This window comes from Narcine bancroftii, chromosome 9 (assembly GCF_036971445.1).
Source record: "Narcine bancroftii isolate sNarBan1 chromosome 9, sNarBan1.hap1, whole genome shotgun sequence".
NCBI lineage: Eukaryota > Metazoa > Chordata > Chondrichthyes > Torpediniformes > Narcinidae > Narcine > Narcine bancroftii.
In genome coordinates, this window is record NC_091477.1 from 93,608,278 (window position 1) to 93,621,590 (window position 13,313).

The 13,313-nt window shown below is 43.8% G+C and overlaps 1 protein-coding gene across 5 annotated transcripts in view; it reads right to left on the minus strand.

Moving 5' to 3' along the window:
* golim4a (golgi integral membrane protein 4a) overlaps positions 1-11,643 on the minus strand; it is a 78,864-nt gene extending 67,221 nt beyond the window's left edge. For all 5 annotated transcript variants that reach the window (XM_069896868.1, XM_069896871.1, XM_069896869.1 and 2 more), the window contains exon 1: positions 11,092-11,643. In XM_069896868.1, coding sequence (XP_069752969.1) covers positions 11,092-11,278 — 187 coding nt within the window. In that variant the 5' untranslated portion in view covers positions 11,279-11,643. The remainder of the gene's footprint in view (positions 1-11,091) is intronic.
* Between the last annotated feature and the right edge of the window lie 1,670 nt (positions 11,644-13,313).

Sequence of the window (13,313 nt, forward strand, 5' to 3'; positions counted from 1 at the left end):
AATGGCTTAACGACGAGACAGTACCTGACTGTTACCCGATCCCTCACATCCAGGTCTTTACGGCCAATCTGCATGGCATGAGGGTATTCTCCAAGGTCGACCTGGTGCGCGGGTATCACCAAATACCGGTGCACCCCAAGAACATACCGAAAACGGCCATCATCACCCCCTTCAGCTTGTTAGAGTTCCTATGCATGCTTTTCAGGCTCAAGAACGCTGCCCAGATCTTCCAGCGCCTTATGGACACAGTGGGCAGGGATTTGAATTTCATTCATTTACCTGGACAACATCCTTTTCGCCAGCAGAGACCAGGCTCAACACAAGTCTCTCCTGCACACCCTCTTCTCCCAACTGACCGACTTCAACCTAACGGTCAATCCGGCCAAGTGCCAGTTCGGGAAAGAATTCATGCAGTACCTGGGCCATACCATCACGGCCGAAGGAGCCACCCCTCCGCTACGAAGGTCGCTGCAATCAGGGAGTTCCCACGCCCGGACAACCTCAAGGGGCTACAGGAGTTCGCGGATATGGTCACTTTCTATAACCGCTTCATTCCAGGCACTTCTTGCATCATGAGTCGCTCTTCGCCCTCATCGCGGCCAAAGACAAGACACTCGCCTAGACTCCAGAGGCCAGCAGGGCATTCGAAGCCACGAAAGATGCCCTCACGAAGGCTACCCTGCTCATCCACCCACGCACCAACCTTCATATGGAGCTCTCCATCGATGCCTCTGCCACAGCCGTCAGCGCCATCCTGTCGCAGCAGGTGAATGGACTGTGGAAGCCACTGGCATTCTTTAGCTGACTTCTTTGCCCGCCAGAGCGCAAGTATAGCGCATTCAATCGTGAGTTGCTGGGCATGTATCTGGCACTGCGTCATTTCCACTATTTCTTGGAGGGGAGGCCTTTCACCATTTTTACCGACCACAAACCCCTCACTCAGGTGCTCGCTATGGCAAGAAATCCCTGGTCGGCCCGCCAACAGTGTCACCTCTCCTTCGTGTTGGGAATTCACCACCGACATTCGGCACAAGGCAGGAGAAAGACAACGTGGTCGCCGACACACTCTCATGACCGGTCATTTGCACGCTGACACCTGGCCTTGACTTCAACCAGCTAGCCTAGGACCAGATATCCGACGAGGAGATGTGGGCCTTCAGGACTGCCATCTTGGGCCTGCAGTTCAAGGACCACCAGACTCCTCACAGTGAGGGCACCGTCCTGTGCAATGTCTCCATGAGAACCCAGTGACCAGTGGTTCCCCAGCAGTGGCGCAGGCAAGTCTTCCACCATATCCATGACCTTTCCCACCCTTCCATCTGGTTCATGGTCCGTATGATGGCAGAACATTTCTTCTGGCACAGGTTTCGGATCAGATTGCGGACTGGGCCAGAACCTGCACCCATTGCCAGCTTTCCAAGGTACACAGGCACACCAGAACACCCGTACAAGATTTCAAACATGTCCAGGAACGGTTCAGCCACATACATGTGGACATCGTCAGACCCTTTCCCGTTTCCCGAGGTAACTATGACCTTTTCACAGTGGTAGACCGCACCACTCATTGGCCCAAGGCGATCCGATGCCAGATGCCTCCACAGATGCCTGATCCCGAGTGCTTTTGAAAGGTTGGGTTGCCCGGTTCGTCGTCACAAACCACCTCACCAGTGATTGGGGAGCCCAGTTCACCTCTGTGCTCTGGGCGCAGCACACCAACAGGCTGGGGATCGAGCTATATCACACCACGGCCTATCACCCACAGGCCAATGGGGTAGTCGAGCAATTGCACCGCCACCTTAAGTTGGAACTTAAGGCCTGCCTCACTGGTTCCGACTGGGTGGACGAGCTGCCTTGGGTGCTCCTGGGCATTCGCTCGACACCCAAAGAAGACCTTCAGGTGTCATCAGCCAAGCTGATCGATGATGCACCCGGTGAGTTCGTCAACGCACCTCACAAACCCCAGCAGTCACCGCATGGTCTACTTCCCTGCCTCCGGGCCCAGATGGACTCTTTCACTCCCCCACTGCCGCCCAGACATGGCACACGGGCCTCTTATGTTCCCAGCGAGCTGTACTCCGCAGAGTATGTTTTTATCAGGTGGGGCCCGTCCACAGCACCTCTACAAAGACCATTCGAAGGGCTGTACAAAGTTGTCCAAAGTTCAGGATCCACTTTCATACTGGACATCGGTGGTAAGAGGGAACTGTTTAAGTGGACAGGTTAAAACCAGCTCACCTCGACCCCACCGAACCAGTAGTTGTGGCCCAACCCAAGAAGCGAGGCCACCCGGCAAAAAAGGACAGTTCTGGGGGGGGGGGGGGGGTGGGCTGTGTGGCGGTATGCCATTAGTCAGGTGAACCATCCCAGCTTGTCACGCACGCGGCGCGGCAGCCGGCCAAAATGGCGCCAACGAGGGTTTCCTCCTAACCTCAGAACCAGGCTCAGAAGCCCGCGTTTGGCGACCCAAGTGACGCCCCGGTGACGCCAGGGCCCCCCCAGCGCGATTCTCAGCCAGGTCCAGGCAGGGAGTATAAGACCAGCCAGGCAGCCTGCAATACATCAGTTTTGCTCACTGAACTCAACCCGTCTGGTTGTGCAATCCTTCAGTTAGCAGGGTAGCCACCGCTACAGGCTTTAATTTAAAAATACTTGACCTGAACTTTTGATTATTCATTTATTTACTCAAATAACACCAATTTTAAATAGAATTCAGCAAACAAAAGGGCTAATATCCAAAATACAGGGTAAAATGATGACAATATTTTGGATCATTCAGTTTAAAACCTAAAAATGTTTAAAACAGAACAAAGATCATTTGCAAAATCTGGAGGTCAGGCTGCATTGGCTCTTCAAGTAAGTTTGACCCACCCCAATAATGAAAACCTGAAGCAATTTTAAAACGAGGAGATTTGAGAGGATCAGTTACCAAAAACTATCTCAATATCACAGACAAGTTTTCCTTTATAAACATTTGAACAATATAATCCATTATCTACATTTTTTTGTTTTTAATGATGGTTTTGAAAACAGGTTAAAAATATCAGGGCTCAAAAATATGCCAGTATAATGAGGACAACTCAAGATGTGAAAGGGATTTATGTCCTTATCTGCTGACAGATGATGCCAGCAAAGAATAAAACACTTATTCTATACACCTAGGACAACCTCAAACAGAGTGGTGAGATGGCACTCGATGATAGCAGGGCAGATGAAGCTAGCATGAATACTGCTGATATAACACTGCTGTCACTTGATGGTCTACCTCAACAACATAAATTATACTGCTACCAGCCTTTCAGACACGTTTAATATTTCCAGTTAAAAAATCATCATCCTGAGATGTGGATTTTGTTTCTTGCTTCATTGATGTTGTCTAGCCTTCTGAGTATTTCAAATATTTTCTCTTTTATTTCAGACTTTTAATGCACAATGTTTTCAGATGAGTTCTCATACTGAGGCATACAAATCTACACTGCCACATGCATTTTGGCAGAACAGATCCCAGGAAGTTAAGGTTCTATGTCATCCAGACCTCAACCTTCAATAAATATTGCTTTAGTTGTTCGGGGAACCTGTTTGTTTGGGTCAAATTCCCACTTAACCAAGTAGTAACTATCTTTTTTCTCCAAGGTGGTTAATACTCATTTCTATATTGCAGTTGGGAAAATGCCAGTCAAATGGCTTGAGTAAACGATGATTTGGAACAGATACTTGTTCATAAACTCATCACTTCCGGTCACCTCCCTGGCACGACCTCCAACCCTATTGTTTCCCAGCCTCGTACCACCCATTTCTACCTCTTACCCCAGATCTACAAATCCAGTTGTCCCACAGACCCATCATGTCTGGTCCTCCTGTCCCACTGAATTGCTCTCTGCTTACTTCCCATCTCCTATTCTCTCCGTATTCCACAGGGACCACTCCCTCAATGATTTCCTTGTCCACTCCTTCCTCCCCAACAATTGTCCCCTTGGGAGCTACCTCCGTGACCGCAGGATATGCTCCACTTGCACCCACATCTCCAACCTCATCACTATTCAGGGGACGAATCAGTCCTTCCAAGTAAAACAACATTTCACTTGTGAATCTGCAGGAGTCATCTACTACATCTGGTCCTTCTGTTGTGGTCTCCTCTACATCGGAGGGACTGGACGTCCCTCTGTCCACCACAATAGTGTCGATCTTCCAGTAGCAACCTATTTCAATTCTCCATCCCATTCCTTTGCACTCATGTCTGCCTATGGTCTTATGCACTGCCAAACTGAGACCACTTGTAAATTGGAGGAGCAACACCTCATCTTCCGACTGGGCACCCTCCAACCAGATAGCATTTATATCAACTTCTCTGGCTTTCGTTTAACACCACCCCTCCTTTCCCTATCTGTCTCTCCTTTCGCACAAACACAATAAATTCTTACCTTATCCCTTATCATATCCAATTAGCCCCTTTTGTTGGTTTGGATTCCTTCCCCACTGTTTGAATTCTGAGAATTTCTGAGATTTCCTGCTTCTAGCTTATTCTGATTTTTCCTTGAAGAAGGGCTCGGGCCTGAAACATCGGCAATATATCTTTGTCTCCTATAGATGCTGAAAAGACCGGCTGAGTTCCTCCAGCATTTTGGTGTGCTTTTACTAAAATCATAGTGTCTGCAAACTTTTGCGCTTCACTCATTCATAAATCAGACAAGTTGTAGAAAGCTCATCCCAAATTAAAGATCAAAAACTCCATAATGCTGAAAATCTGAAATAAAAGCAGGAAATACTGGAAAGATTCGGCAGGTCAGACAACATCTGTGGAGAGAGAAACTAGTAATGCTTCAACTCCCAGACCCTTCTTCAGGGTTGTTGGCTCATTCCCAAGAGCATTCCATAATTTTATCAGATTCAGGAAATTGTTCCTGCTGCATACTATTCAATTTTCCATTGAAATCCCTGTTGAAGTTAAAATGAATTCTAATGGCTAGTCAAATTTTTGTTGGATCTTCTGATTGGACACCAGCTTATGTCTCCTGCGAGCAACATGCCTTGCTCACAATCAAACTGCTAAATTTCTCATCGAGTTTGACAAACCTATTCTGCATTGAGTTCACTCACGTGAAATTAATGAGAATTCACAAATGCCATCTCTCAGCTGTGTACATTCTTTGGGAAAGGGAATGGTTTCATACCATTTACATTCTCAAAAAATAGAAATACATGTTTAAAGAAAAAAATATTGCAGGGTTCAAGGACAAAAAAGCAGTGGGAGCTTTTTATTAAATGCAAGTAGGAGTAGGGATATCATAAGATCACAAAATATAAGAGCAGAAGTAGGCCCATTGGCCCATCGAGTCTGCTCTGCAATTCTAATCATGAGCTGATCCATCCTTCCACTCAACCCCATTGCCCAGCTTTCTTTCAGTAATCCTTAATGCCCTGACTAATCAAACACCTGTAAATTTCTACTTTACATACACCCAACGACCTCACTTCCACATCCTCCTGTGGCAACAGATTCCACAGACTCTTTCGAAAGAAATTTTTCCACATCTTTGTTTTAAATGATGCCCTCTTATTCTAGAACCCTCTACCATGGGAAACATCCTAGCTACATCTACTCTGTCCAAGCCTTTCAGCTTTCAGAATGCCTCTATGAGGCCCCCCTCATCCTTCTGTACTCCAATGAATACAGTCCAAGAGCCGACAATCATTTCCCATATACTAACTCTTTCATTCCTGGCATCATTCTAGTAAATCTACTCTGAACCCTCTCCAATGCCAGCACATCTTTTATCAAACACGGGGCAAAAAACTGTACGCAATACTCCAAGTGAGATCTCACCAGTGCTTTATAGAGTCTCAACATTACATCCCTGCTCTTGTATGCTATCCCTCTAGAAATGAATGCCAACACTGCATTCACCTTCTTCACCACTGACTCAACCTGGAGGTCAATCTTTAGGGTGTCTTGCATGAGGACTCCCAAGTCCCTCAGAATTTTGAATGTTCTCCCAGTCTATTTCTTCTACCAAAGTGTATGAGCGTACACATTCCAACACTGTATTTCATCTGTGACCTCTTTTCCCATTCTCCTAATCTATCCAAGTCTCTCTGCAGCCTTTCAGTATCCTCAGTACCACCTCCTATATTTTGGTATCTGCAAATTTAGACACCTATTCCACAATCCAAATCATTTATATACAATGCAAATAAAAAAGTGTCCTTGATACCGACCAGTGCAGAACACCACTGATAACTAGTACCAACTAGAATAGGATCTCTAATCTTCCTCTGTTTCCTGCCAACCAGCCAATGATCTACCTATGACATTATCCTTCCTGTAATTCCGTGGGCTCTCATCTTATTCAGCAGCCTTCTGTGTGGCACCTTGTTGAAGGCCTTTTGAATGTCCAAACACACGTCACGGGCAGCTCAGTTAGTGCAAAGCTTTTACAGTGCCAGCGATTGGGTCTGGGGTTCCAATACATGCTGTTTGTAAGGAGTTTGTACGTTCTCCCAATGACTGCGAGGATTTTCCCCAGGGGCTAGTTTCCTCCCACCATTCAAAACGCACTGGAGGTGTAGGTTAATTGGGTGTAAATCGGGCGGCACAGACTCGTGGACTGAGATGGCCTGTTACCGTGCTGCATGCCTAAATTTAAAATAAAAAAAACTTCCATTGCATCTCCAGTCTATCCTATTTGCGATCTCTTCAAAATATTGCAGCAGGTTTGTCAGGCATGATTTTCTTTTAAGGAAACCTGCTGACTTGGGCTCATCTTTTCACACAACTCCAGGTCCAGGTAAACCCCACTTTATGAAACTAGAGTGTTCCTACGGAACCTTTTGTATGACAAAATGAGTAAAATGAAGAAGCGATGACTGTTGATTTCTATGGGAAAATTTTTTGAGCATTCCCAGACGCAAAGATAATCTACCAAATCAAATCCAATAACACATAAAACCTAAAATAACACTAGCATTTATTAAAAGCAGTCTGTAATATACAGTCTGTAAAGTAGAAATAATGTATAAACAATATAGTTAGGCTGAGTCTTTGGAGGTTGGGGTGGTGGGAGATACAGGAGCCTGGGGTGTAGGAGGAAGAGGAATAGAGTCATCTTTTGACATTTCATCTTCATCTGAATCCATCAGGTCACTAACAACTACACCTTCCTCTATGTCTGCCTGCCTTGATGTCGAAGGCCGAGGTTCGTCATCTGATGTGGAAGGCTCGAAATATGACAATATGCTTGACTGCTTAGCCTAGTGTTTATCTATCATATCGTTCTTCGTAAGCACTCAAAGCATCCAGCAACTTTGCCCTAAACCTACGTGCTCTTTCAAAATTAAAGTCAAACGTTTCTGCAATCAATGCAGCACTGTCAATTGTGGCGAAAATCCAAATTCCCTCAGGTTCCAGTATTTGATGTTGTTAACAGAATGAAACAAGTGTCTCTACCAGTGATAAATGTCCACTGTCCTTATAAACTGCATGATAAAAGTTCAAATTCTGACAAGTACAAGACATAAAGTGAATGATCTGTGAATTTCTTAAAGCTCTTTGTTGTCTGAGACTCCAAATAGGAGTTTACAGTTCTAGATATTATTAACAAAAACTAACCACAGGCAACATTCATGTTCCATGTTGGTCATGCAACTAGAAACAAGACCATATTGCAATTTTCTGTAAAGCATCACAAAATGCTAGATAAAAAAAACATGTTGATCTATTTACTTTTTTCAAATAAATTTTGAGAGAGAAAATTTTATTCCATATCTCATATTTTTGAGTAGGTATTTGCGAATTCTGTGTGAGTGAATTTCTGTTACCTGAATGGCCACAACATGGGAGTCAGATGCATATGATTCACAGATTATGTGTTGGTCAATTTTTGATGATCATTGATATGCCCACTACTTAAATGGTATTCTCTTGTAAACAAGACACCTGGGTTCAATGATTAGTTTCTATCAGGGTAAAATATGAAGTCATGGTATTGCATAGTCTTTTCTCTTTCAAGGTCAAAGAGATACATGATCATAAGTTACAAACTAGTTTTCAATAGTTTCAATATGCAGACGGATGGCACATTTGGAAAATAGTCAATATAACCCAAGACCCATTTCATTTTTCGGCAATGATATTCAAATGGATACGATTGATTAATCATCAATCAAGTCTGGTAACTACAATGCTGTAAGCAAGCAACATTGGATTGAAACATTAGGAATTATCTTCCACTTTTCTAGCAAAATCACTCTGCTCTTTGGGTAGACTACATTCAAAGTAAGTTGATATTTTTTGCTGTATAATACTGTTTTGACTATGGACCACATCCAATGCATTGGCTGATGCTGGATTGTGAATAATTTTGTTTAATTATAATTTTGGAAAACAAAACTTTAAAATTAAGCTGCAATAAAAATGATGGCTCTAGTACACTGCAATACATGCACACTCTTTAAAATGTATTCAAGTGTTTTAAACCCATTAACTCCACTAATAATTTCCAAAGGGAATATCCAGGAAACACCTTTTCAGGTTGTGGGCTCTTTAATAAGACTCAAGACCATACTGGCTAACAGCAGCTAGCTTCCATCCATGGAATATTAAATTAGAGGCAATTTTTGAACAATCTCCTAACTTTTATTGCCAACTTTTCACAGAGACAATAACTCCAGATCTTTAAAACTGATATGATGGCATTTGAAGTTAGTCCTCAGGATTACTAGAAACATTGCAACAATTACACGAGTGCACACTCTTCTAGTGTAACCAGTTTTCAGAAAAATATCAAGGCAGTCAATTATTGATTTCTACTCAATGTAACTACTTTGAAGAGTGGTGAACACTGGTAAACAGGTTGAACATATCAATACAGACCACAGAATGGAATTAAGCTGTACACTTTGTGGTTAGGAATGCTGTCAAAACTCAATAATCAGGCCAACCTGGACATTAAAGTTTTAATTCAGTTTTAAAATGTCTAGATTTTCTCTAAACTGAAACCGCATGGGATAAACCCTCTACAGGATGCTGCATTCCAATAAAAAAGGCTTTTCATTCTAAGGGGATTTGAAGTTTCCAATAATTTAAAATTCATGAACTGTTTGTTTTATAAAATACTTCCTCACAGACTCTTCAGGGTTGAAGTACATTTTATACAAACTCGGGCTTGTGTGAAACTACAAGGGTCTCACGTTATAGGAATAGTTTAAGTTGTATTGTTTTCTCAGTTCTCTAACAATCCCCAGTATCTGAATGCAGAAGAGTTTTATCACGTGGCTATGGACCTCACTGCTAGACCAAGTCTTATTAAAGAGCCCACAACCTGAAAAGGTGTTTCCTGGATATTCCCTTTGGAAATTATTAGTGGAGTTAATGGGTTTATTTGAATGGTGGCAGATTAAAATATGTTAAATGAAGCTGGAGAGAAAAATCTCACCCTGCTGAACCCTGGCCATTTGATAAGAACTCCATGTGGCCTGATTTTTTTTTTTAAAAAACGGACCAGGAAGATCATAGATACCATCAGCAAATTTGTCAATGCACAGGTGATGAAAGAAGCAAGCTGATGCAAGATCAACAACCCAAAATCATAACATTGTTTCTCCACAGATCTTGCCTGAACTACTGAGTATTTACAATATTCTCTCATTTCTTCCAGATTTTTAGTTCTGCAGCAACTTGAATGGATATTAAATTGTTTAAAGGAGGGTAACGTGAATTATAAGCAGGTTGGTGAATTGGGTGGATAGGACAGGGAAGATAAAATGTCGTCCCAGGAGATGTGGTCTATTTTGATGGGAAGAATGACAAAAAGAAATATAAAAGGCAGAATAGTAAAAGGAGAATAAGGACCAATCCCAGGTCAATGTCTGAGCTTTATTGAAAGTGACAGGACCATTTGAAAGAGAGTTAGAAAAACAAGTCAGATCCTGGGCTTTATAAATGGAGGCATGGAGTCCATCAGTGAGGAAATCACGATGAATCTTTATAAAATACTAGTTTGGCCTCTATGAAGAGCCCAAAAAAGTCGATGCAGGTATCAGTCAACAGGACTCTCAGCCATTCAATATGATCATGGCTGATCTCCGCTGGTCTCAGCTCATTGGAGTCAACTCAGTTGGATCCCTCAATGGTCTTATGAGTGAAACACTTTCAAACTGAGATAAAGAGAAGATGCTGAGGGATTTGATTGAAATTGCTCCAAGAATGAGGACCTTTGTGTGGACAGGGTGGAAGAGCTGGGGTTGGTCTTTTTCCAACCAAGGGGTTGGAAAAATAAGTTACTGGAATTGTAAGTTGTGAAGACAGAGTACACAAAAAGCGATTGTTTCCATTGGTGGAAGGGTTAGGAGCTCGAGAACACTGAAGGAAGGCGATTGGCAAAAGACTAACATGCAGAAAATCTTTTTTTAAATAGCAAGTGGTCAGGATCAAGAATGCAGAGCCAGCCTGAAGTGACAGGCTCGACGGTAGAGATTGTTTTTAAAAACCTGGAAAGGTAGTTAAAGGAAAGAATTTATAGGGCATGGGAGAGGGTAAAAGATTGAATGTTTACTTCGAGCCTCCTTCCGCTGTGTAAGTCTGAGACTCGTAGTCCTGGGCTTTATAAACGCTGGTGCTCCCTCACCCAAACCCCTCTCTCCGAACACTGCGAAAGCCTGGTTTTTCGACCTAGTTTCGATGGAGGGAGGGAGAGAGTCAAATCAATTGGGCGCTGCTCCCCTTCCCACATCTTCCTGCATGTTTATCTCAAGCTTGGCAAGCTACACCCTTCACGGTGCGGCCGATCCTGTTCGGATAAAGCAGGGCTGCAGGATCAGTCAGTGATACCCTCGGAGAGGGAACAGCGAGGCTTTCTTTGCAGGACAGTTGGTGCAGAGTTGAGAAGCCGAGTCAGACGGCAGGCTCCAGCAACAGTGTTTTCACATGCAAAAAACAGACTGTGGCTTTCTGTCATACACGTAAACGCCGTCTCCTTCCTTTTAACTCGGCCTGAATTGGAATGGACAGATTGAGCCACAAAAGCAACGTGCAAGTTTGAGGATCTGGGTGCGTGGAGACATCACAAGGCACCCACACGGGAGCGGTCAACACTTTACCTTGCAGCTGTGCGGATAAACCCTCCTGGTGTTGCTGGTACTTCAGCGACAGACTTTCCGCCTTCTTTAACTGATTGTGCATTTCATAATAAAGTAGAAGACCATAAAGAAACCCAAAAACTATTGTAAGGAAGAACAAAGTTTGAAAAATCTTTTTCTGCCTCCTGGAACACATGCTATTTCCCATTTTCCGTCCTCGTGTGCTTTCTCCTCTCCAAAACGGACACTTTTGGAAGATTCCGGGGTCCCCCCCACTATCCAGTTCACGGTTTATTTTCAATGAGGCTATCAATTGCGGAGAGGGATTCCTGGCACTTCAGCGGCTTCCTGACGCGGTGACTCCCGTCCCCCTTTCCCCAAGTTGCCCAAGTCCAAGCGCACAAAAAAGACAAGGCTCCGCTCCAGGTTTGGGCACGAAGCCGGAGGTGACACCCCTTGAGCCCCTTGATTTGCACAAGCTCGAGGCTCACTGGCGTGGGATGGCGCCCGACAGAAAAGTTGCACGGCCTTTCCCCAAGCTCCCATCCGACGTGTCACTTCCACTCCACTCCAGCTTCACATCGGACAGGAAATCCCACCCTTCCCACGCCGATTGGTCGCATTCCCATCCTGCCCGTTATTATTGGCCGAGTCCCCGCGTGTCCCGAACTCTTCGCTTGACTCGATGAGGGTAAGTGCTTGAGGGCAGTGCTGAGTGTTCGCGTTACATCGAGGTGCCGGAGTGGGTGTTCCCCGCCCCCAACCTGTGAGCATTGCCAGTTTCCGAATGATCTCAGAGCAAGAAACTTCAGTTTGCATTATGAAATCGAAGGCTGGAAGAAGAAGAAGCCTTCTTACTAAAGATAGTTAGCGAAGCGTGGCTGCACAGTGAGTTCTTCCACTGAAGAAAGCAAAACCCCATTTCCCACTTCCCTTTCACGTCAAGAAGGACAGTCGTTTCCATCCTCCATTTCAACTATTGCATTTTTCATAGTGCAATTATAAATATGGCTCACAGCAAAAAAAAAAGTAGGATGGGAATTTGGTGAAGGTACTGACCAGCAACTCGAATTCTAGACCATTGGTCTAGTGTCAAGAGTCCAATCCCATTATGACTGGGAAATTAATTAGGCATATTAAAGAAGCACAAAACTCGTGGACTGCTGTTTCAAAGGAAAGGAAACCTGGTCTGACCTTGTTAAAATTGTACAGAGCAATTCAGAATGGAAAGAAACCTCCCTATCCTATAAATCAATAAAAGTGAAATATCCCAAGCATCCCACAGAAACATTATCAGACATGATTTAATAAATGGTCAGAGGTAGGAAGACAGCACATGACTTCAGAGTCCAGGCCCTTCATCCCACAAATCATTATGATCAGTTGAAGAAGTCATTAGACGTGGATATGTATGGCTGCAGCCATGCAAATAATTCAGTAATTTTAACAGAGCTTTAATAACATTTTATTAATAATTAGCCCAAACAATTTTAAGCTAACAAGAAACCACAAAGGCTTGGGACCTGTTGCTACTTAGCTTTGCTTTTAAATTAAATATACATGTATATAAAATCATTCAGCAAAACTTTGTCACACATCACTAAAACTTCTCAAATGATTAAAATGTCATCCTACTCCACCACAAACTCATTTTCACTCCCTCACACCCATGACCCTTTATTTTGATTACATTCACATGCCCATGTTAGATCTAGGAAACAGGAAGGGCTCATGAGAAATGTAGGGTTGCCAGGGAAGAGTTTAAGAAAGGACTTAGAAGATCTCAAAGAGGTCAGGAGAAGACTTTGGCATGTAGGGTTACAGAGAATTCCAAGGCGTTCTATGCGTATGTGAAGTACAGAAGGATGACGAGAATGAAGGTCTGGTGAGACCATGCTTAAAATATAGTGTTCAGTTTTGGTCACCTCATTATAGGAAGGATGGGGAAGCCATGGAGAGGGTGCAGAGGAGTTTTCCTAGGATGTGGCCTGGAATGGATGCTTTGAATGCCTTGTCTGGGATGGTGGTGGAGGCTGAAAATTAGGGGCATTTAAGAGAATCTTAGACTGACACATGGATGAAGGAAAAATAGAGGTTTAAGGGGTAGGGTGGGTTTAGTACTTTTTTAAAAGGGATATATGGGCCAGCACAACATCGAGGACTGAAGGGCCTATACTGTAGTGTTCTATGTTCTATCTAGAGTCTTTTGAATGTCTCTATTGTATCAGCCTTCAATATCATCC